Below are 24494 nucleotides of genomic sequence, written 5' to 3' on the forward strand. Positions count from 1 at the left end.
ACAGCTTCCTAAATATACACATTTTCAAATGTGACAAAAATTCCTGGATCCACACCAAAATTAAATGGGGTCTATTCTGGGCTGAGACTCATCCTTCATTTAAGTTCAACGTAAATCTGTTCTGTAGTTTTTGTGTTATCCTGCTGGCAAATCAACCAAATGACGGATACAAGTGAAGTGGAGGTAATAACTATGATAAAAAGAGGATGTCGTATCCACTGCTCTTCACTCAGTCTCCACACACCTTAATGTCATATCCACTGCTCTCCACTCAGTCTCCACCCACCTTGATGTCATATTCACTGCTCTTCACTCAGTCTCCACACACCTTAATGTCATATCCACTGCTCTCCACTCAGTCTCCACACACCTTGATGCCGTATTCACCGCTCTCCACTCAGTCTCCACACACCTTGATGTCATATTCACTGCTCTCCACTCAGTCTCCACCCACCTTGATGTCATATCCATTGCTCTCCACTCAGTCTCCACACACCTTAATGTCATATCCACTGCTCTCCACTCAGTCTTCACACACTTTGATGTCATATCCACTGCTCTCCACTCAGTCTCCACACACCTTGATGTCATATTCACTGCTCTCCACTCAGTCTCCACCCACCTTGATGTCATATCCATTGCTCTCCACTCAGTCTCCACACACCTTGATGTCATATCCACTGCTCTTCACTCAGTCTCCACACACCTTGATGTCATATCCACTGCTCTCCACTCAGTCTCCACACCTTGATGTCGTATCCACCGCTCTCCACTCAGTCTCCACACACCTTGATGTCATATCCACTGCTCTTCACTCAGTCTCCACACACCTTGATGTCGTATCCACTGCTCTCCACTCAGTCTCCACACACCTTGATGTCGTATCCACTGCTCTCCACTCAGTCTCCACACACCTTAATGTCGTATCCACTGCTCTCCACTCAGTCTCCACACACCTTAATGTCGTATCCACTGCTCTTCACTCAGTCTCCACACTCCTTGATGCCGTATCCACTGCTCTCGACTCAGTCTCCACACACCTTAATGTCATATCCACTGCTCTCCACTCAGTCTCCACACACCTTGATGCCGTATTCACCGCTCTCCACTCAGTCTCCACACACCTTGATGTCATATTCACTGCTCTCCACTCAGTCTCCACACAACTTCACTTCAGGTCGGCATTCAGTACAATCTCACCCATGAAGCCGATTGGAAAACTTAACACTCTGGTTTTTAGTACCACACTCTGCAACTGGATATTGGATTTTGGCCACACCAAATCAAACTAAGCCATGCTGATTTGTTTTTCCCTCACCAGTTTTACTGCACCGAGCCCTGCTTGCAACGGACCTGCTCTGGAGTAAGGCCAAGCCACTTATGACCGCCATTTTTTTAAAACTAGGGATAGTGTGGCATTTTATTGACTCGAACGGAGAATAAACAAAAGACTTTCATCATGGACACCAAATGGAAGCAACAGTGGTCCATGGACCAGTCATATCTTGAAGCCAATAAAAAGCATCCTGACTGAAAACATCACAAACTGACATGGTTTGCGCAAAGCCCAGGACAGGGCGGCTCTACAGCAGGTGATTAAAAGCGTCTAGATCATCAATGGTAGCATCAGTGACATCAGTGAAGTGAGATGTCTGCACACAACCTGAAGGATACTAAAGATCAACACCCACACCAGCCACAGTCTGTTCACCCTGCTGCCGTACCACCAGGCTACAGAGCAGCTTCTTTCCTCAGGCTGTGGGACTCCTCAATTCATTATCCACAATTCATCATAAAAACATATTTTCTCATGTAACATAAAAGGAATACAACTTACATTTCGTTGTAATATCACAATGAAGAGACACATACATTTGAGAAAACAATGCTTTATTTATAGTCACAAAAGTCGTAAACCAGAACATTTCTATGAGTTTTGCATATTTAATATTTGAAGATATTACATATTTTAGTATATATGAATATTTCTTTAAAATAGCGACTGTTGGGCACTCACCAATCAATGTGTTCAACTGAATATCATTGTTTGTGTAACAAAGTAAAAACGTCTTATTGGTCTAATAGTTTTATATATTATGTAATATATTTACATTATGTTATGACAACAATTCAAGTAAAGTATAAAATGAGATTACAATGCAAAAAATGTTCTTTTGTCATAATGATAGCAGTTTTCTTTCACATGCAGCCTCACGGATATAGATTCGAAACACATCTTCATCGAGTGGTTACCTCGTTGAGTCCTGCCACAAACTGACATGTGCTCTTTAAATCAGTGAGTGTGTGCTTTTGTGTATCATTGTGTTAGCGTATGTGTGTGTTTTGGCATTCATAAATAAAAGCATATCTTACCCAACACAACATCTTACCTCGGGACAACAAAGACAGACAAAATTGACTTATTGTCTTATTTGCATCACATCATTCTTACACACATGCCATCCAGTCCACTGTCTTTTCTCTCCGCAGCAGATTTAAATACGCACCCCATAAGATTTTGTTCTGTTGAAAAACTCTGTCCCTCACTTTGTTTCAGTTTTGCTGATCTCAGTATGAAATCACACAGTTCATTTCATCGGCCAGCTCGTCCTCAAAGCGAGAAATCGACTGACTGGCTCCGCGAGCTATGAGGTCAGCGGCGGCGCTCTCCATCTCGTCCAGGCTCATGTGACAGGCTTCGGCAATCTCCCGCTTGGCAAAGCTCACAAACTTCGGGTCCCTGGCGTAGATGCCGAGACCCTCGGAGATCAAGATCTGACATTAGCAGAAAAAAAACAAAGAAAAAACAATGATGTAAGAGAGAGATTATGTTTCTAGCGGCTCATTCTCTATCTCTAACATGCGTGTCTATCTGATTATCATTATGTCTAATGCAGAGAGACATGTATCTGCTGAAAGGATTACTTAGCCAAATTAAAATGCCGTCAGCTTACCAGTGAGTAACTTTACTATTGTTTATGATAACGTTAACAGTTCAGTCGCAGCAAATGCACTTGGATTTACAGCGCACTTAGGAGAATGAGAAAATATTAAACACTTAAATAAGAGGGATTCCTCTCAGTGGTGCAACAATACCAGTGTCAGAATTAAAAATCTATTTGCTGCTATGACCGACTGATGAATTGTTTGTTATTTCTATTAATATGTTAAATCCATCATAAAACAATAGCTGTGTGCCCGTATGAACTGATACATGTTTTGCTTTCTGTGATCATCCCTCCTGTTCAGAATAGATGCTTTTCTACTGTGCTCCAGTTTAAAGGGACCGAACAGAGGTCCTGAAATCTTATTGACGCTAAAAAGTGATGAACACGGCTGGGACATGCTTGTTTTTGCTGTTGTTTGTCCAAGTACAAGTGTATTAATCACTTTTTTTTATCCCCTGGAAACACTTTCCCTTTTCGTCTGTGTTACTCGCAACCTTTCTGTTGTTGGTTAGGTTTTCTCACTCTGCAGCACATTTCTTTTTTCCTGTTATTCAAAATTTGTGTGTGCATGTGTTATAAAGTAGAGTAAAATGTTTTTTTAATTTGTTTGTGTGTGTGCTGAGCTCTCTGGGCCACCTTAGATAAAGGATAACGTCCTATGTTGCTCTGTGCCAAAATCTATTCCAAAGATTATCTAACGCTACTACAAGGTTTAAGCGATCAGAATTAGTCAGATCAAGTAGGGATCTTCTTTAGTTAGACATCTTTTGGTCAAAAATGTTCTTTATTGACGTGGAAATTGTCATTCACATGTGAAGAAAGCCAATCACCTGTCAAATTCAAATCTGAAATAATTAAATTTTCTAGTGTAAAAAGTTCTGAAATTGTGGTTTTCACATTTGAAAAGACAAATTTCCCAAGTTAGGGTTAGTGTATATACAGTGTATATGCTTATTAATTGTACTTGCTGCTGGTCGCTGAAGGTTTCTTGCTTACAGAAATCACCTGCTGCATCTTTACTCACCGACTCCACCAGACTGTTTGCACTGCCTTTGTCTATGAAGCCCTGGTTGACCGGTGGCATCCTCACGCTGGTGAAGGTTCTCGTTTGTCCGTGGTGCCAGCCTGGCCGGCTCCCTACAGGGAGGCTGGCAGAGCCGTCGGTCCACACCGGCTGGGTGTTGCCGGTGTTCTCGTCCATCAGGAGCATGGGGGTGTAGATGAGCTTTCCCCTGCGTCCCGAGGGGTTGAGTATTCCTGGAAGAGGAGTGGAGCCAGCTGCTGCCGTGTTGGCCCAGGAAGCGGACGACATCGAGGACACGCTGCTAGGCCGGGAATCCAGGCTGTGCTGGTTCTGTCACGAGAGCAGAAGATCAGTGAGACACACTCAGTCTACAAATGTTAACATTTTGAGGGAGTGTGTGTGTGTCTGTGTGCGTGCGTGCCATTGTTTTACCTGTAGACGGGATCTGGTTGGGGATGTGTTCCCACGGTAATTCCCTGGGATGGTGAGGTGGTTGTCTACACTGCTCTGTGGCCTGAGACACTGGAAGTTGAAGGCAGGTTTATGACCTGAAACAAAGAGCAGGAAAGTGTTAGGAAGCTGGCCAGGATGCACCAAAATAACCATATGTTGAGGGAATTAGCATTTGCATGGCTGTAACAGCCATTCACCTCCCCTGTTTATGAAAATTTGTTTCAGGACAAATTTAATCACCATGTAAATCTTCACACCTTTGCATGAATCGTTTGTTTATAGGGCTACAAAATGAATCTAAATATTATTGAAATTGCAGATACTGAGAAAGAGAACCAATATTGTTCTCCAAATGTAAGAAAACACCTTTGTTTGGCACATTAGAGTGATTTTAATAGTTTTTTTAGTTAAAGGAAAAAGTTGTGATGAAAAAAATTATCCTTCCAACAAATTGGAAATAATTTCGCCGTCGTCAAGCTGTCAAAAGATTTGCGAAAATGTTTTTTTTTTCATACCGTGCAGCGTGTGTTCAAACTAAAACTGGCCGTTAAGTCATAATTTCAGATGATGTTCTGCTTTAGTTGTGAAAATGCACAAACAAACTATCACAAACCAAATGACACAGTTTTATCATCCTGTGTCTTGTTACTGTCTACTTCCTGCTCAGTGTTCTGTTTCACTCCTGTGTTCTCGTGCTCCTCCCCGACAGCTGTCTCTCATCAGCCTCGTTATCACTGCCCTGTTCTCAGTGTCTCGTTAGTTTCGTTTGTATTGAGGCCTGTGTTGTTCCTTCACCCTCTGTTTCTCTGTCTTCATATGTTCCCTGAGTTCCAGGTTTGTTCTTGATGGTTTCGTCATGGTTTTCTGATCTTTGTTGGTCTTCATTCTTTATAGTACTTTGGTATTTTTCTTTCTTTTTTTTTTCATGGTTCGCACTTCGATTTTGGACAATCAGCTCATTAAATTGCTTTTTGTTACACTACCCACCTGCCTGGATGACTTGTACTTGCGTCCTTTCCATGTAACTGTGACAAGAGGGCAGCAAACCCTCATATTGGAGAACTTGGAACAATAAAATGTTTTTATTCTTGCGTGATAATGACTTTTTTTGTAGTTGCAAGTTATTAACAAAATGTCATTTTGTACTTCGCTGACTTTACAGAGGTGTTTAATGTACAGAATTACATTACCAACACTATGCCCTGAAAAAAGATGGAGGACATTTTAAAAAAGAGCAAAATTAAATGCACGTGTCTCACCTCTCGGTATGGCAGGAAGTAGCCGTCTCCTGACAAACTGTGCGGCTCCATTTTCACTTCCATTGTAACCGTTCCCATTGTAACCGTTGATAGTGCTGCCATTTTCATTGCATGTACCTCCGTTGCCGTTGTTGCTGATGTCGTTTCCATTGTAGCCGTTGTATCCGTTCTCGTTATATCCATCCATTGAATATGGCGTGGGGCTAGTGGCGACACTCCCTCCGTTAATGTTGGCGTCCGTGTAACCGTCGCCGACGTAGCCGTTGGCATCGTGAGTATCGTAGGGTATCTCTACGCTGCTGGCCCTTTCCAGGCTCGGTTCGTTGTAGCCGGTCTCAGTTGGTATGGGAGAGACAGCTTCTGGATACACGTACCTGTAAGATCCACACCAAACGTTTAGCATGAATTTGTGTTTTTTTTTTAAAGGAATAGTTGCTTGTTTCCGGCAGAGAGCTAGAAAAAAAGATCTATACCACTCTCATGTTTGTCTGTTAAGGGGAATTATGGTATATTTAAACCTGGGCCCTAAACTTTCATGTTCTGGTGATGACTCATATTTGGCAAAAAGTTTTGGAATTGCTCCAGCAGATCGCATCAGCTGCCAGCTTTCCTTTGGGGAAACTCTGACTGTCAGTCCATTAACTAAAAGTGCATTTTTTGTCACTAACAGCTTGACGGTGTTATTCCAAGCGTCTGACAGCATTGCAGAAATGATTCCTACAGAGATAGACTTTTTTCTTATATATTAAGATCCATTTTGTAACCAGAAACACAAGCCTCGCTCAAGGAGAAGGAGGACTTTGGAGGAAACTGTACGAACTCACCTCAGTGTAAGACGAGAGGCGATGTGATGGCTGGGTTGTTGGTTTCGTTATATCCTGTTTTATTTTAGTAGGTTTATCCTCATGTCATGTTTTAGTTTCCACATCCTGTCTGTGTTTCTTTCTGCCTTTTATCGATAACCCTCTTAGTTTGTTTTTGATCATCAGGTTTTGGATTTTTTTTACTGGGATATCTGCTCATCATTAAAGCTCAACTTTTGCTCTGCAGCCCAACTGTCTGCATTTGGGTCTGCTTTCTACCAAACATGACAGGCGAGCCTTGTCTCTCTCTGTAAGAATGTCTTACATTATGTTGTGGGTCACTTTTAGTGGGCGTAACTTTGATTGCCAGAATTAAATCGCAGCTGTGACACGGATTCCAGCTGAGGAGATCAACTGGTCCAGTTCCAAAACATTTGGTAAGTATGAATCAATAACACACCAAAACATGTAAATATATGGCCCAGGTTTAAAAATTCTGTTATTGCCCTTTAAAATATGAAGCCGGACCTAGGAAATGGTTAGATTAGCTTAGCAAAAAGACTGAGCTCTAAAGATCACTGCCTTCATACTGATCACTGTATCTGTCTCCTCACTCTCTTGCTCGTTACTTACCTGTCGACTGATGCGACACTGGCAGCATCAACCTCACGGTTATAAACCTGCTCAGGTAGTCCCGGCGTAGCTGGCACAACAACTTGTTCCTCAACTACAACCTCTGGTACAACTGGTGTCTCTGGGGGAGGAGGAGGAGGCAACTCGCTGATGGAGTCCACCCTAATCAGGAGAGAACAGGCACATCATTAGGATTTTTTTTTATTTTATTAAAGTTCCAATGTGTGAATGTACTTAAAATGTACAGCTTAAACACACCTGATGACGGGCAGAGGTTCGGACCTCACGGGCTGCTCGGTTACAATGCTGATGCCTGCCAGCTCTGATCCTGGTCTCTGGTGCTCCTGCAGGCCCGTCACCTGCTCTGTGATCACGCCCTCGTCGGCTGGTTTTGGTTCGGGTTCCAGGAACACAATCGTCTGCTCCACCAGCGAGTCTATGGGCGGCAGCGGCGTGGTGGCCGGCGTGGTGTTCACCGAGGTTCCGGCCTCGCTGCCGAATATGTCGTCGCCTGTCATCTCTCCCTCTGCACCCTCCTCGTCTTCCAGGTCAGAGGCCATCGCCAGACGCATCTCTGGAGCCAGGTCCTGCAGCGTCCGCAGCCCTTGCTAAACATCGCCACACAGGATGAAGCCCGCATGTTAATAATGAGTACCCAGTGAAGGTCCATAAAGTCAGCCTTCTACTTATTGTCAATCCATTTGGATTAAAGGTCCAGTGCGTAGGATTAATGGGGGATTAAGGGGCAGAAATGGAATATAACATTTAACAATAATACAACAATTTTAGCAGCCACCGTAGGGAAAGGTGAGACAAGGGCTGTTTGACTGGCTGCAATATGCATCCTAACCACTTGATGCCACTAAATCCTACACACTGGATCTTAATTCATATATGAAGGCCCAGACACACCAAACAGACGTAAAAGAACTATTGGCAACAAAGGCTGCGTGTTGTGTCGTCTCACGTCTCCTGTCTAAATTATATCTAAGTTATCTAAATGACAGTATGTCAAAACGTGAAGAAGCAGGGACAGAAAAAATTAGGAGAAAATTAGAAGAAAGCAAACTACTCATGGATATAATATCATTTTCTTTATCCGTTGTTTTTCTTGTGGATTAATTTCTCAGCTGAACAGCCAGTTGTGTCTCTCATCGACCATCCTGTCGATTCTACACGCTCGATTGGCCAAAAAGCTACTAAACAAGGGCCGACTTGTGCCAACGGTGCGAGACACACTGCAACAACTAGGACCTTCGAAGACCTACGAGCGAAACTTTTAAAATCAGAAAAAGTACATTACACGTGAGGTAGGAACTTCCAAACTCCAGCACCTCCAGTTAACATACACTGAGAATGAACTTTGAGGGAGGCAGTGGAGGTCTCATGTCTAGTGATAAAACTTAAATATGTCTAGAGAGCAACGTTGAACTGAAAAGCACAATATACGTCACCTGCAGAGACGCGGCCTTGTCCTTCCTTTTGGACTTCCTCTCCCTCTCCTTCCTCTTGCGGTACTTTTTGAAGTAGTCCTGAATCAAGAAGCTGGCATAAAACTTCCCACAAGTCACCTCATCCCCTGAGAAGGAAAGAAAGAAGTTTGCGATGAAAATACGGAAGGACGAGAGGGACTGATGGATGACGACGTCTTAAATTCTTCTGTTTTTCAAGCAAACCGTATATTTTAGAAAACTGATGCAGGTATGGTATTTCACGAGTTGTTCTGATTTCTCCTTTAGCATTGTTTTCATCATGGCTGACAGCGATGCACAGTTTTTGATTCACCTCTAGGGGGAGGAATGACTTCATCAATGAGCTTAGGTTTGGTGCGCTTCCAGAGCTTCTTAATGATCACCTTCAGCTCCTCATTCTGCTGGTCGATGGGACCTGAGGGGAACAAAAGCAAACAAATCCTTCAGGTTAAACGGCACACTGACAACACAGGGTGAGCTACTCATACATGTCTGCGTATGAGGTCTGACCTTCAGTCTTGATCTTGAGTGAGGTGCGCACGAGAGCGAACAGAGTAGCGCTGAAGGTGACTGTCCCGTCTGGGTGCAGCGGGACGTTCATAGCAACCAGTCTCTGAGAGGACGAGAGGGTGAAGCAGGAGGAGTGAGATCCGTCTGTTTGCTTACGTTCTTAGTATCAAACAGCCCTGAATTCTTCTTTACTTACCTTGCAGGCAACACGGTGAGGACACAGTTTTCCAAAACCGAGCGGTGGCTGAATCCTGCGCAGCATCGTGACAACGTCGATGTGTTTTATACGACCGCTGCGAGTGGAGGAAAAACACCACAGTTAATGTACGATGAGGATATTCTCAAAACCGAGAAAAAGAGAAACTGGAGAGAAATGAGTCTTACGAGGCCTCTGGATCGTAGTCGGACCAAACCCTCTTGAACTCATCCAGGTGGTGAGTACCGAGCACGGTCCAGTCTCTGGTCAGGTATTCAAAGTTGTCCATGATGACGGCAATGAACAAGTTGATAATCTTGAGAGAGAGAAGGGCAGAAACACAACAATAAATTGTGACTAATATGTCACATATAATGCATGAACTGAACCTCTACTTGTAAGTAATGTGTGGACTTTTGCCACCTCTGGTTAACTGCACTGATTGTTTTTATTACTGGTGCTTTGTTGTTTAATTGGTGTTAAGCCGTCCGAGACATCCAGTTCTGTGAATTTTTGTGAAAACCTAGTTGGACTAAAGGATCAGGATCTACTTCAGCAGACAGGAGGGTCCTGGTGGGTCTGAGCTAAAGGTCAGGGACCACACACAGACTGATGGATGTCAGCTGTCCACATGAGGAGAAACCACAGAAGGAATGCAAGACACACTTAACGAACATTAGACTGGTTGTAAATGAGGTTTCAAGCAACACACGAGAGCCGCGACTGAGATAATGGTCCAAGCAAAGAGGGGGTGCATCAAATGTGAAACACCAACATCTCTGCTTAATCTGACTTTTTCAATTTCAAGATCCTCGGCACCATATTGAATTACACTCTGACAAGCAAAACTGTTTTTGCTGAATTTCTCTGCAGATCTGCAAAAGCTAAAAAGATTATTATTCAACTTTCTTTCTTTATACTTCAGTTTAGACCCTGTTCTGCTCTCTAAGTCCTCTAAGTTTAAAGTTACTTCCATTATACCTGGTCAGTGTCTTAAAATAGCACTAAGGTGATAAAAATGTTAGCAAAATATTTAGGCCCCCTTCAAATCAGGATTTTGTTGTCTGGATTAACAAAATCCACGACGTGGAAGAGCTGGGAACTGGAGACGACAGGGTTAGCTTTTTAAAACTCGGCAGCTGTAACACTATCCTCTCTGCTTTCATCTGACTTTGATCCCACTTGACCCGACAGCCTGTAAAGCACAAGTCTGAATTAATTAAGTCTAAATTTAATTCGGAGTCAGGAGGCTGTGTTAAGTTTCATTAAAGGAGGGAAAGTGTGTTACTACAAAACGATCCGAGGACTGGGCGATTAGAAAAAACGGAGAGGAAGGATCCTTAATCCTCCTCGGCTTCGCTCACCAGGTAAGCACAGAGCATGAAGAAGCTGATGAAGTAGATGTAGGCCAAGTTGCTGCCGCAGCTGAACTCTTCACCAGGCTCAGTGTCGGATTCCGGGTCACAGCGTCTGCCGGGCAGAGCTGCCAGCATAATCTCCTGCCACTGCTCTCCAGTGGCACATCTACGAGTACACAGAGAGAGGGCAGCATTTCCACGTGAGCTTGTGAGATTCTTTCAAATCTTGCTTTAGAGAATGAAAGTATTTGGAGGAAAGATAACACTTTTGAGAGGATAATATCTGAGCACGGGTTAAAAATCTTTACATGCTAGCAGCTGTCTTGTTGGCTCACCTGAACAGTACCAGGACCGCCATGAAGAAAGTCTGGAAGTTGCAGTTTCTGTTGATATGTGTGTCGTCATCAATGGCCACTTTGCCAAACGTCTGAAAGGAGAACAGTGCCGTTGGGAACAATCAGGTCATTGGAATTATGTTTTGAAAAGGAAGAAGAATGTGTGGAATAAAAGAGGGGATATTTTCTGATCACGTGTTTTAAATCTGTCCATCATGAGTCCTACAGTGTTACAGAAGTGCAATTCATGACCCAAAATGCCATTTAGCGGCTGAGTGACTTCACTGGAGGCGGTTTAGCAGATTAAACAACTTTTTTCTTTTACATATGTAGTGGATCCTCCCAAGATTTGTGAATGAACTGGAATTACCCTTTAATTATATAACAAATGAATGCTAGTTGGTCAAAATGAAACCATGTGAAAGCCTTGATTGATCAGAGAGACTCACCTGCATGCCGATCACAGCGTAGATGAAAAAGATCATGGCAATGAGCAGACCGACATAAGGCAGAGCCTGAGTAGAATGAAGTCAAAAGCTCAGTTACCAAAAAAACATGTGGTTACAGGTAAACATACAGTAGAAAACAGTTTGTGATGTGTGAACTCATCGTTCTGCGCCGCACTGACCTGCAGCGACTTGACAAAAGTCCAGAGGAGGGTTCGAATGCCTTCTCCTTTGCTGAGCAGCTTCACCAACCTCAAGACTCGGAACAAACGGAAGAAAGTGATGGACACTTTTCCACTTTCTCCTTTACCCTAGAGACAAAAACGTGTTTGGACAATAACAGATACAAATCAATATATGTTACAGTCTGTTACAAGTCTGATACAAGCTTAAATACAAAACCTCAGACACATTTGGAGCTGCGGCGTTGAACTCTCACCTCGCCGTGACCGCCTCCTCCCTGCATCGATGTTTCAGGCGAGCAGCAGCAGGCAGAGCCGCCACGTGAGATGAAAGAGATGAAAAAAAAAGTCGTCAGGATCAAATACAAGTTGTTATGTTTTGAACAATCGTCAGGATCATTCATTTCATTTAATGATTATTGTGCGTTTATTCGGTTAACTGCTAACACAACTCATGTGACGAAGTACAAGAGAGAGGAAGGCGCAGAGCCAGAGCTTCGGGAGGAATAAACACCCGGAGTCACATCGGTTTCTGCTCTGATCTGAAGCCGTTTACAGACGAGAGGAGTGCTCAGATATTGTTTTTAAACTTCTGGGATTAAACAATGGATTTATCTTCACTCCTGTTTGTCAGGTTGGTGGACTTTTGTGGACTTCCTTCCTCACTCTATCCTAGAAGTCGTGGTGACATAAAACACACCTTTACTTTGAGCAAAACTCGTGGATCTGAAGATTTTTGAAAACATTTGGGGGGATTTAATCTCACAGCTCAACAAAATCTTTGACAAAGTCTACATGTTTTACACATTTTAATGCAGATTTTTGCACAAATGTCTCTAACTGAAGGGTTTTTGACAGAGATGACACAACATGTGACAGATGGATCTTGCAACTTTTCATTTTTAACGTTAAAATCTTTGAAATAGAGACGCTGGCCTCAAAAGATCAATCTGTTTACTTTGACAGAGACAGAAATGAGGGCCACAACAGGATCTTATCGAGCACTTAACACAGTGTGCACAGATGATACTGGAACACTTCGATTTCAACAACATGATTTTGAACTTCTAATATTGATGATTTCATGTCTCTTCCACAGTAGCAGAGGACACACTGTGAACGTTTGAGCTTTCGTCAGCCAATGAAACTCCAAGTATGAACAAACTTACACTAAACTCGGAGACTGCGATATCCAGCACGCTCCCAACGACGATCAAAGCGTCGAAAGAATTCCACGGATCGATGAAATAATGCTGTAAATGAAAGAATAACGAAATTGAGAGTCAACAACAGGGCGGTCGTTGTAAATGCGACTTTAAAAGGTACACGAGTGAAAATCTCACATGAGCCCGCAGAGCCAGTAACTTGATAATCATCTCGATGGTGAAAACCACAGTGAAGATCATGTTGAGGAGGTCCATGACGGAGGTGAACGTCTTAGACTGCTCGTAATGCTGAGAGAGAAGCAACAACAACACAAAACGTCACGTCGCAACACTGGAACAGGTTGACGTATTCCTGTATTTTATGGCACAGTCGGGTGAAATGATACCTGAATGGCCAGAGTGAGCGTGTTTCCCAGAATCAGCACAAACATGATGTATTCAAACTGACTGGAGTTGATGATTCTCCAGAATTTGAGCTGCGACGGGTTTTTAGGAATGTAGATCTTTATAGGTTGAGCTTTCAGTGCGTAATAGACACACTGACGCTGTAAAAAAGAAGAAGAAGAAGAAACAACTCAGTTTTATTTCTTGTAAATAATTATTTGACTGGAAAGAAGAGATTGAAAGGTTGGAAAGTAACCAACTTGATTTTTGTTGAGCTCGCAGTTTTTGAATTCGGCCTCTCCCTGCTCTCGAAACGTGATGATGACAAAACCCACGAAGATGTTCATCATGAAGAAGGCGATGATGATGATGTAGATGATGAAGAAGATGGAGATTTCCACTCGGTAGTTGTAAATGGGCCCTCGGTTTATGGCATTGGCATCCACAGCCCGGTAAAGGAGCCTTTCAGATGAAAAACACAGCAGTGAGGAAACATTTCATGATTTTATTTATTTTCATGGGATTTATTGATAATTGCAAACTATCCTTTGCGTCAGACACGACGTAAAGTGACTACTCACTGCGGCCAGCCTTCAAATGTGGACACGGTGAATAGAGCCAGCATGCCCATCAGCACGTTGTCAAAGTTGAAGTCGCTGTTTTCCCAAATCCTCTCTTTCACCATGGGGTGGTTCATGTCCCCGTCTTTATAGACCACAAACGTTCCCCTAAAATCAAACACACGCACACACATTTAACGACACGTGACGGCTGTCAGGTGCTGTACATCGTGTAGAGATATGAGAAAGAAAGAAGACTGACTTGCACTCATCGGGGGTGTGTTTGGCTTCGTCTGTGCAGCTGTAGAATCGGCCCTGTAACATTAAACACAGGAAAGTTAAACCGTTGGAAACTTTGGCATTATTACGAAAACAACCTGTCTCAGCAAAACAAATTTAAGTGCAAAGACAATCTGCTTTTCTTGTTAGAAATGCAACCAAATGTATTAGGTTATATTATTTTTGATAAACTTTATAAAATATGTGACTTTGTAAATGTTTAACGGGGTAACGAACCATCTGTATCCTATTACATTTCTGAAGTAACATTCACGACTCTGATAATGTGGACAGTGAGTGTAGAAATTCCTCCTGTACCTTGAAGAGCTGAACTCCAATGCAGGCAAACATGAACTGAAGGAGTGTTGTGACAATCAAGATGTTGCCGATGGTTCGGATCGCCACGAACACGCACTGCACCACGTTCTGTGAACACGCAGACAGCACGTGTCAGCATCACACAGCAACAGACGTTACATACACCAGATAATAACAAATGAGACGTAGCAGTGCACGTACAAAACAACACAACAACCTGCAGTAAACACTGACTCATTCGATGTTTGGGGAAGATAGATGGAAAAGATAAACAGAAGAGAGCCGTCTACCTTCAGTCCCTTGGCTCTGTTGATGGCTCGGAGAGGCCTGAGCACTCTCAGCACTCTGAGGATCTTGACCACAGAGATCGCACTTGAACTGAGAGCAACAATACAAACAGGTTAGAGTCAAAAGTACAAAATTACACCACGACTGAATCATTTCGTTTGACTCGATGCGAGAGAGTTACCCTCAAACTTCAAAACGTTAATAAGACATCACTGCTCCTGCACATCACGGCTACACTATTGATTTTTCTGCGTTGGACAGGTTTCTACTCACTGTAAGAAGAAAGAGGTGAGCGACACGCTGACGACCAGCAGGTCAAGAAGGTTGAAGGCATTTCTACAGAAGGAGCCAGTGTGCAGAAAAGCTCCGTAGACTAACATCTAGACACGAACGAGGACGTGAAGAATTAAAGTTAAAATCTGTCATTTTAAATGTTGAAGAAATGTAAATTTAAGACTCTGCAGCTGTTACCTTTAGCACGATCTCCACTGTGAAAACTGAGGTGAAAACATAATCGGCATAACCGAGCACCTGCGGATGAGAGAGATTAGTATCAGTATTCGGTCTTGTTTGTTGTGCAGGTAATGATGAGCAGATGGTCTGCGTGCAACCAAAAACACTAATTAGGCTTCCGATGCAGTCGCTCTTACTATGTTCCTGAATGAGTGGGATTTGATTGGATCCTCAGCAGCCAGGGAAATACTACTGAGGATGATGAAGATGAGGATGAAGTTGGTGAAGTATGGGTGATGGATGAGATTGTGGCAGGCAACTCGCAAACTGAGAATGGGAAGGAAATTACAAAGAAAAGTGGATGTTTTCATGTTAAAGCATGCAACAGAAATCAGTTGGAAGTTATAGGTTATAGGAGTATGGTAGAATTAGGTTAGACGTTTTGATCTTAGATTACCAATTTTTCTTTCCAAGAAGGAAGAAGGAGCTTCCATCAGGGATTGGAACGATCTTCTCTTTGGGCCCTGAAAACTCCGGCTTCAATGGAGCAACTCCTAAAATAGAATTAAGAGCAAAAGGAAAGATGTGACAGACAGTTTACATCTAAGTCAGCATGTTTGCTGTTCCTCGTGCAGGGCGTCAGACTCACCCTCCAGCCCCTCGATGGCCCTCAGCTCCTCGTTTTCCTGCCAGTCATCCTCTTCGTTCTGAAAATGAGACAAAGATCAACCGTTTTTGTTTGGAATTTTTAAAAACGTCCAATATAATGCAAGAAAAAGACCCAACAGTCCCCCTTTATTCAATCGAGCCTAATACAATGTCAAACTTGTTAGCCCTGTATCACTTTATATTTTTAACCAGCTATAAGTGCTTATTAACCATTTAAGCTCACCAGATCAAAGAGCCATACCAAACTGAGCTCACTTGTAGATACCAGCCACATCCAGCTGATTGTATTTCAAGATCAGTGTTTTATTCTGTGATATATTAACCTTAATCGTTATCTGCACCAAACCCATCCTCCATCCAAGGCTGGTGGAAATCGACTGTCTGACTAACTAACTGACGGAAATACCAACCAACCACCAACCAACCAACCAACCAACCAACCAACCAACCAGCAGACCAACAATCAACCAACCAATCAACCAACCAAACAACCAAACAACCAACCAACCAACATCCAACCAACCAATCAACCCAGCAACCAACAATCAACCAACCAATCAACCAACCAACCAACCAAACAACCAACCAACCAACATCCAACCAACAAACAACCAACCAACCAAACAACCAACCAACCAAACAACCAACCAACCAACCAACCAACCAGCAGACCAGGGTGAAAACAGTACTTCCTTGGTAGAGGCATAAATATAAAAGTATTCTGTACCCCTGCATCTTCATCCTCTTTCTCTTCGTCTTCATCCCACTCTTCTTCTTCTTCCTTTTTCTCTCTGAAAACAAACAAACAAATAGCAGGTAATTAAAAGGATGAGTCAGTCATAAATGTGTCCACTGCTCTCAAACATCCTTTCTTACAATGTAACAAACTTACTCGACTTTTTGCTTTCCGCCACCTCCTGCCAAGTTGTCTACAGCGATAGCCAAGAACACATTGAGCAGAATGTCTGGTCACAAAATTAAGGAGTCCAACTTGTTCCATTTGGATTAAAAAATTGTGACAGGAATTGCACAGCAAGTGCACAAAAAGCTGGAAAAAGGATACAGTTACCGCAGACGAAGAGGATGACAAAGTAAATGCACACCACCATGTTGGGGAAGATCGGCCCTCCGTACGCCATAATGCCATCGTACATCACAGCATTCCAGTCCTCTCCAGTGAGAATCTGTGAGGGAAGACCGTCAAAGAGAGACACAAAAGACAGATTGAGATACATTCAACTAATTCCAGGACGTGTTAAACAACTAAGTACATAGAGTGGGAATGTTTTGAGAAATTGAGGTGATCACCTGGAAGCAAGTGAGCAGAGCCTGGGGGAAGGAGTCAAAAGTACTTCTCTTCATCTGAGTCTCGTCAAAGTTGAATTTGCCTCCGAACAACTGCATGCCCAGCAGGGCGAAGATGATGAGGAAGAGGAAGAGCAGGAGCAGAAGGGAGCAGATAGCTTTCATGGAGTTGAGCAGCGAGTTGACCAGGTCAGACAAAGCAGCCCAGTGCCTGGAGACAACAAAAACAAAGACAGCATAGATCACACACAGAGATCTAATGACTGAAAAGCTCCCGATGTTTCAGTCACTGAACTCTGGCACCAATTACCGAGTCATCTTGAATATCCTGAGCAGTCGGATGCAGCGGAGCACGGAGATGCCGATGGGCGGGATGACCTCCATCTCCACAAGCAGTGTCTCGAGGATGCCGCCGCACACCACAAAGCAATCGAAGCGGTTGAACAGCGCCATGAAATAGATCTGCAGGCCAAACGCGTACATCTTCATCAACATCTCGAGGGTGAACAGCAGCAGCAGGACCTTGTTGGCTCGCTCTGAGAGACGAACAGAGAAAGAAGTCGTGTTTTTTAAAATTCCATCGGAGTCAATGTGTACAGCTGGTTGGGTTCAGGACCAAAAAACAAACCTTGCATTTCTGTGAGCCACTTTGGCTGTCCGTAATGCTCCGAGGCACTGGCCACTGTGTTGAGAAACACCAGTAGAAGCACCAGCCAGTAGAAGTTTGTGGTCTTGACGGCCACGCGGCAGTTCTTTCTCATTGTGTGATTCAGCTGGCACAACTGGTCACTAAAACAGAGAGAAGAAGAAGAAGACAGAAAGAAAGAAAGAAAGAAAGATTGTGAGGTCACAGTGAACTTGACCTTTGACCAGTTACATCGAATCATTTCATCCTTAAATTCAGTGGGATTCCTTTAAGGCATTCTTGAGATATTGCGTTCACAAGAATGGGTTGGAAGGAAGGACAGATGGACACAAATCTGGAGATGCGATACAATGTGACGTTGAAAGACTTATGTCCATGTCATAAATACAGTATAAAATGGAAAATCTTACCAGAAGCTATTGGCCATCATCTTCGCCCTGAGGAAAACAAGAAAATGTGAGTGCGAGCAATAAACTGTCTTGATGAACTGATTCAAAACAACATTATTATCTCTCTGTTGTCCTACATGAGAGAAGCACAGAAGCCGTTGTCATCATCGAGGTATGCGATATCGTCGTCCGAGTCTGACTCTGTGAACACGGAGATAAAACACCGGCTGTTAGAGATAATCCCGTCGAGATAAAACATAATAACAGGCAGTGACGGCTGACATACCTCCACCATCCTCGCTGTGCTTGTACCAGCCGAACTTCTTCATCATCTTCTTCTTTGCGATCGCAGCACCTTTAGAGTCAAACACAAGCCGATGATGTATACACGGAAAGCTGAACGCAGATGTTTTGGTTTGAGTGTGTGTACTTTGTGTCGAGTAAACTAACGTTTGTTTCCTTCCTCGTCCACATCCTCGGCCTCTATGAGCCAGTCCATGTAGCCGATCATGTCCTCCTCCATCTGCTTGCTCTCCTGCGCCTTCTGCAGCTCACCTCGGGCCACGGCCTTCTCTCTTTCCTTGGAGAACTCTCTGTGCGCAAAAACACAACCTCAAGAAAGTCAGGGAGACACATTCAAGGCAAACGTTACAGATGTGTGTTGTTTCTCAGAAGTGGAAGCAGCGACGCACCCGCTCAACACACCCAATACGAGATTAATGATGAAAAAGGATCCAAAGATGACGAGAGAAACAAAGTAAATCCACGGGATCTCAAAGCCGATGGCATCATTCATCTGTGCAGAGAGACGGAGAGAGAAAGTAGAAAAAGGTAAGAATTTTCAGCTGCCAAAATTTGTCACAAGAAAATGTACCGCCAGCTTTGTTGATAACTGATTAATCGTTAAATTCATTTTCAATGCAAAATTGTCAACAATCTGTTGGTTCCAGCTTATTAAATTTAAGGATGTCCTGCTTTTCTTGGTTACTTATGATAGTAAATGAGGAACTTTTTGGTTTTGGGCTGTTGGTTTGTACAAAAAGAGGCAACTTGAAGATGCTACTTTTGACATTTTTGACATTGTAGAGAAGAAAACAAGCCTATTTCACTACATTTCTTTAGAAGTGCCAAAAGTGCATTACCATCAGGAAAAAAGTGTCTTTTAAATCTCTTTAATCATAGAAGTGGGTACTCAGTTTGAACATCCAGTATGAACTATCTTAATAAAATGAGAGCATTTCTGTGCTTGGCAGACGTAACAAATGAAAGTGCGAATCAGCTTACTAATAAAATGATCAGAGGGACAGAGTTAGTTTGTTAAAGGGCCGCACTCCACAGGCAGGCCACCAGCTGAACAGGCCCGGACTAAATGATGAATGGATTAATCGTGAAAAATAATAAGCAGCTTGTCCGATAATGAAAACAATTGTCAGTCACATGTCCAAACTAATGTAGAACTGTGAGGTGTACCCAGTAGAGAACATCAGTCCAGCCCTCCATAGTGATGCACTGGAAAACTGTCAGCATGGCGAAGAAAATGTTGTCGAAGTTTGTGATGCCGCCGTTGGGGCCCTCCCACTTGCCCCTGCACTCGGTTCCGTTCCCGACACAGAAGCGGCCGCTGCCGGCAAACGCACAGGGTGACGGATCGTCTTCCATCATGAGACCTGGAGCAGAGAGCGGCAGGAGACATTGAGCTGACCCCATCGATAAAATACAGACGCTGTTTAAAATTTGCCGTAGTTTAGAGAGCTGTGGACCTGTGCTGATGGAGTAGCAACTCTTGTGCATCCTGCCGATGAACAGCTCCAAGCCGATGATGGCGTAGATGATGATGACGAACATGACCAGCATACCGATGTGCAGAAGGGGGACCATGGCTTTCATGATGGAGTTCAACACAATCTGTAAACCTGACGAGGCAAGCGCACACTTTAAGATGCTGCATGTGGGATGAAGCACAGGAACGTGAATTCAGAAACAAACTGCAACGAGTGACCAACGCACTTGGCACTCCAGATACGAGCCGAAGCGGTCGCAACACCCTGAACGCTCTGAGGGCTTTGACATCCAGGCCTCCGGGTTTCCCTGCGGCGTGATGGGCCTCTCCTGGCTTGTGATCTGTCATGGCTTCTGCTATCACACTGAACAACCTGCACAGACACACACACAAGCTGTCAAACGCTTACCAGACACAGAACATTTGACTGTAAAACGGCGACAATGCACGAGGCCCCAAAAATACCCGACAATGACGATAACGAAGTCGAGGAAGTTCCATCCGCTGCGTATGTAGGCGCTGGGGTGCATGACTAAGCCGTAGGCAAGAATTTTAGTGAAGGTCTCGATGGTGAAGATGACGAGGAAGACGTATTCAACTTGTTCCTGAGAACAAAAGAAAAGGAAATGTGGGGATGTTTGGCAAAATTGGACTGACCTTTTTCATACGTCAGCAAGTGCGTCTGAAAGGAATAAATTTAGACGAGCGCTGAGGAAAATAAACGTTATTGTCACAGTTCAACAAAGACGTTCAGGAAGTGGCATTAACTGACGTTTTTTTCTTTCTTTACATCTTGTGTTATCATTAAAGGCTGACTGCTGTTTTTTTCTTAACCTCTTAACCCACTGCCTAACGACACATGCTTAAGCCCGTCACCCGATCCCTTTTCTGCACCCTTCAGCTTAAAGCTGCTAATCACCGCCACCACTGTCACTCTGTCTTTTTACTTAAAGGCTGACACAATAATCTACGCATAATGTGGCTTAGTGTGAGCTGACTTGGAATTCACAAAAAATCAGAAACATTCGCCAAAAACTTCCAACAGATTGCGGGCCGATGGCGCTGCGAGGTCTGGACAGGAAGCGTCTGTCCGAACGTCAGCTTACCTCCTTTGTGCAATCCAATAAAGGGATCGACCGACATCTATCCGGCTGCAGGTTTAGATGCGTGTGTCTGCAATGCTTTTTTTTTTTTTTTACTAAAATCACTTCAAATTCAAATCTGAGGGCCACTTTTTTTCCTTTCACTAGGTAAAGATTGTTTCCAATGATGCAATATCAATAAAAACAACACAAATGTGGCTTTTTCTTCTTCTTCTAAATACACATAAAGCTGTTGTTGGCTCATTTTGGCTCATATTTTCAATGCACCACACATAAAAAAAGCCTAATTTCAGTTTGTCTACGAGGTAATTTGTAATTAAAGAAAGACAGAGAGAGAGAGAGAGAGAGAGAGATGAGACAGATGGTGGGGGTTTTAAGTAAGTCATGATCTCTGGCAGGGTCACCAAATGATGTCACGCCACAACTTTTCCCCTCTAATACTATTACCATCCAACAGATCGTTATTAACCTCCGCGCTAATTGTTGCAGCTTGTCTTCCAAGATACCTGACGACTGCTGCTCTTCATGACAAACTGAAACTGTTTCACTGACACGGCCATCACAAATCATGCATTTATCTATCTGCCGGCTTCCTCGAATGACCTCAGAGGACACGAGGAGAGGAATGACCTCAGGAGAACCACACGGGAGGCTCTTAGCAGGAGCAAAGCCTTGGGAACAGGAACATAAGAACATTCACAGAGTAAAAGAAGCTGTGAGATACTTAACTTCACATTGACAGCTTTATTCATTCCCTTTAAAAGGATCAAGTCGCTGCTCTAAACTTTTTTAATGTCAATTTTTTGACTGACTTGCTCCAGTGGGTCTCCTATAAAACTAAAAAGGTTTGGTGCGATCAAAGCTCCACCATCTGTTTGAAGTTCACATTTCATGTGATATTCTCCATGTTGGCTCGTCTACGATCTCTCTTCAAACACTTCTTTCACACGTCCTCTCACCGACTGATCTGAGTATCCTTTTGGCCAGGCATTACTGAAGCCAAGTATGTACAGCTGCATCAATCTAACGATAAAGCAAGGAATCTCTGTCTGTCTGTCTATTACGCGCACATCTCCAGAACAGTTCATCTGATCTACTTCACATTTGGCAGGTGTGTTTCTGAGAACCAATGGAAGTGCAGTGATGAATTTTGGCAATTTGGATAAATACTCTCACATGATCTCATGGGGAAGCAGACGTAAACAAAATGGAAATTAGGGCGGTGAAACAACTGTCTGAAGTAACACGGAGTGAGAAAAAAAGCATGGAGATGCAGTCAGGACAGGTTTTCATCTTTTTTATAAGCGAAAACTGAAGGTGAGATTTTGAGTTTCTGTCAACGGTAGTATGCTAGCTAACATTAGCCACAGGGGCAGCACCCTCAGATGCCCCAGGATGCCAGATCTAAAAATCCAGATTTTGAATTGTAATTGCATGTTTTGAAAGGTCAGAGCACAACTCATACAAAAAAGGGAAACAATGGAAGATACATGACTGAAAATACCTGCAGTCCTTTTTTTTACTCAATGTTTTTCCTTCAATTTAAAGAGAAAATTCAGTTTATACATTTGATCTTCTCTTTGTGATCATTGTCATGTACTTTTATTTTGAAGTTCCTTGGTCTCTGGCCACACACGTGTCTAGTTCCTGTGTATGTCTTTCTTTTAGTAACTCACCAGCTGGTGGTTGGTGGCGTTGGAGTCATCATCGGGGTACGGCTTGGTCACGCCCATGGCCACACAGTTGGCAAAAATGGCAAGTAGAATGAAAATATCAAAGGGCTTGAGGTCTGCAGTTAAGGCTCCAACAGGCACAACGGCACGATAAAGGTTCAACACACTCACATGAACACACACACATCTGCATCACACTAGAGAAGGATATTTCCACTCTACGAGTGCCAGTGCTGCCATGCGGATGGGGTTGCTGAGGGTGAGGCAGCAGAGGGCTCGGGGGGCTCTGAGGGCAGACTTGTTCGCCTGCATCGCCTTCTTGGCCCCCCCTCCCCTTTTCCTGGCCGAGCCAGTCGACCCCAGGGTGTCTGATTTTCCTGCATCGCCCCCAGGGGGGGCATCTGTTAAAGGATAAACAAACAATAATCATATTTCTCTGCATCCTGACTGTGAGAACTAAAACATGAAGGATTAGTTGTTCTGTCTGTTGCTCTGGTGGACGCCTTTACTGTCATTCAATCCCAACATGTCATTATTTCACTGCTTATTCCAGCTCTCATCTTATTACCTAACACAGTTAGGGGAGGATTTGAAACATGGCTGCAGTAACAGACAGGTATTCTGTCCTGAAGGCCTCATATTATAAGACCAGATGTGACCTACTTCTTTATTGGGAGCAGCTCGGCACTTAGCCCAGCACTATCCCCAGGAAGGCCCGTGAACACCTGTTGACAAGATGTACCCGCAACCTGAATAAGCTTGCGGGTACATTCAATATCTCTCACAGAGTAGAAGCTACAAATATGGACCGACATGAGCAGAAACTCTGGTGGAAATATCGAATGTGTTGTCAGCTGTGAATTTAATAACTGTGAGAGTTACACAGCATGTTTTTTTTTATGATGCTTTACCATCAGGATAAACCGTTTGACCAGCCACAGGCATTACTCATCTTCCACCTGCTCCAACTGCAACTTTACATGCTTTTCTATTGAGCATTTCCCCGTTTTCTCCCTCTCTCTCTCTCATGTTGTGCACATTCTTACAGACAGAAGCTCGGAGACATCGCGAGGAGTCCCTACCTTTCTTTGCCCCTTCCATGTCCGCAGTTCACCACCACGAGATCACCTGAGAAAACCCACCATCAACTCCTCAGGGGGGTCCTGCGATGCGTACTGGATCACAGATACGGAGAGAGAGAACTTTCTAGGGGTGCAAATGAGAAGCGCCCGTGTGCAGCCTGTCATCTCAGATCCGCATGCAGCGAGCCGGTGCAGCTCACAGGCTGCGGGCCATCCTGCTCACCGCCGAGGAAATCCAATTATGCCAGTTTATTGACAGAATCCAGTTTCTGGAAGTTTCTCTCCTTGGTTTTCTTATTATTCTTTTTTTTTTTTTTTTTTTGTTATCTGTGCAGGCGCATAACGGTGACGAATATTAAACCAAACGCGTCCCGGTATGCGCGGTGGTCAGCCGCCGGGATTAAACTAGTTGAGCCGTTTAAAAGGATGACAGTGGAAATCTTTCAAGGGGAAGGTGGAGGAAGACTCAGGAGGAACCGTGCGGCTCTGTGGGGCTTTACTGTAAACTTAAAAAGAATATAGGGATAGTAAAAAAAAGTGCTGTCACGGTAGAAAAGTTAGGGCGTTTCATTACAGTGAATTAGAGGAGCCTGTTTCAGCACCCTGGACAGAAGCATCCGATGGGTGCAGTACCAGGAGGGAAGCAGCAGGGGGCGCACTTCAACTGTAAATACAAGGACAGCAGCTGGTCATGTTTGAAAAGCCACTGTTATTATCTTCTAGTCTATTTTAGTCCCTCTAAAAGGAGGACAATGTGGAAAAAACAACACCACCAGCTCA

At 43.7% G+C, this 24494-nt stretch overlaps 1 protein-coding gene across 1 annotated transcript; it reads right to left on the minus strand.

Annotated features, from left to right (window-relative positions):
* Positions 1-1873: 1873 nt before the first annotated feature.
* Positions 1874-24046, minus strand: cacna1fa (calcium channel, voltage-dependent, L type, alpha 1F subunit a). Its single transcript, XM_030424358.1, has 47 exons — positions 23715-24046; positions 22844-23033; positions 22636-22741; positions 20322-20461; positions 20084-20229; positions 19837-19989; positions 19547-19743; positions 18769-18872; positions 18527-18669; positions 18363-18431; positions 18214-18277; positions 18098-18124; positions 17670-17830; positions 17352-17577; positions 17045-17252; positions 16800-16920; positions 16629-16701; positions 16464-16527; positions 15717-15774; positions 15525-15621; positions 15265-15394; positions 15086-15145; positions 14888-14994; positions 14617-14704; positions 14327-14434; positions 13992-14044; positions 13751-13897; positions 13430-13631; positions 13172-13330; positions 12963-13073; positions 12789-12872; positions 11877-11897; positions 11620-11748; positions 11441-11506; positions 10992-11083; positions 10663-10822; positions 9487-9614; positions 9299-9395; positions 9103-9205; positions 8906-9007; positions 8575-8699; positions 7379-7728; positions 7121-7282; positions 5685-6058; positions 4405-4520; positions 3973-4302; positions 1874-2775 (listed from the first exon to the last, which is right to left on the minus strand). Exons 1-47 carry the CDS (start codon positions 23731-23733, stop codon positions 2569-2571), a joined length of 6177 nt encoding a protein of 2058 aa, XP_030280218.1. The 5' UTR covers positions 23734-24046; the 3' UTR covers positions 1874-2568.
* Between the last annotated feature and the right edge of the window lie 448 nt (positions 24047-24494).

Source organism: Sparus aurata, chromosome 7, assembly GCF_900880675.1.
Source record: "Sparus aurata chromosome 7, fSpaAur1.1, whole genome shotgun sequence".
NCBI classification, from domain to species: Eukaryota; Metazoa; Chordata; class Actinopteri; order Spariformes; family Sparidae; genus Sparus; species Sparus aurata.

What these genes read in the sequence shown, in the direction of transcription:
- cacna1fa (XM_030424358.1), bottom strand. An exon ending in TTGCTACTCCATCAGCACAG is followed by an intron (nt 19,744 to 19,836) that starts GTCCACAGCTCT and finishes TCTCTGCTCCAG; the next exon opens with GTCTCATGATGGAAGACGAT. An exon ending in ACTCAAGATCAAGACTGAAG is followed by an intron (nt 9,008 to 9,102) that starts GTCAGACCTCAT and finishes TGTTCCCCTCAG; the next exon opens with GTCCCATCGACCAGCAGAAT.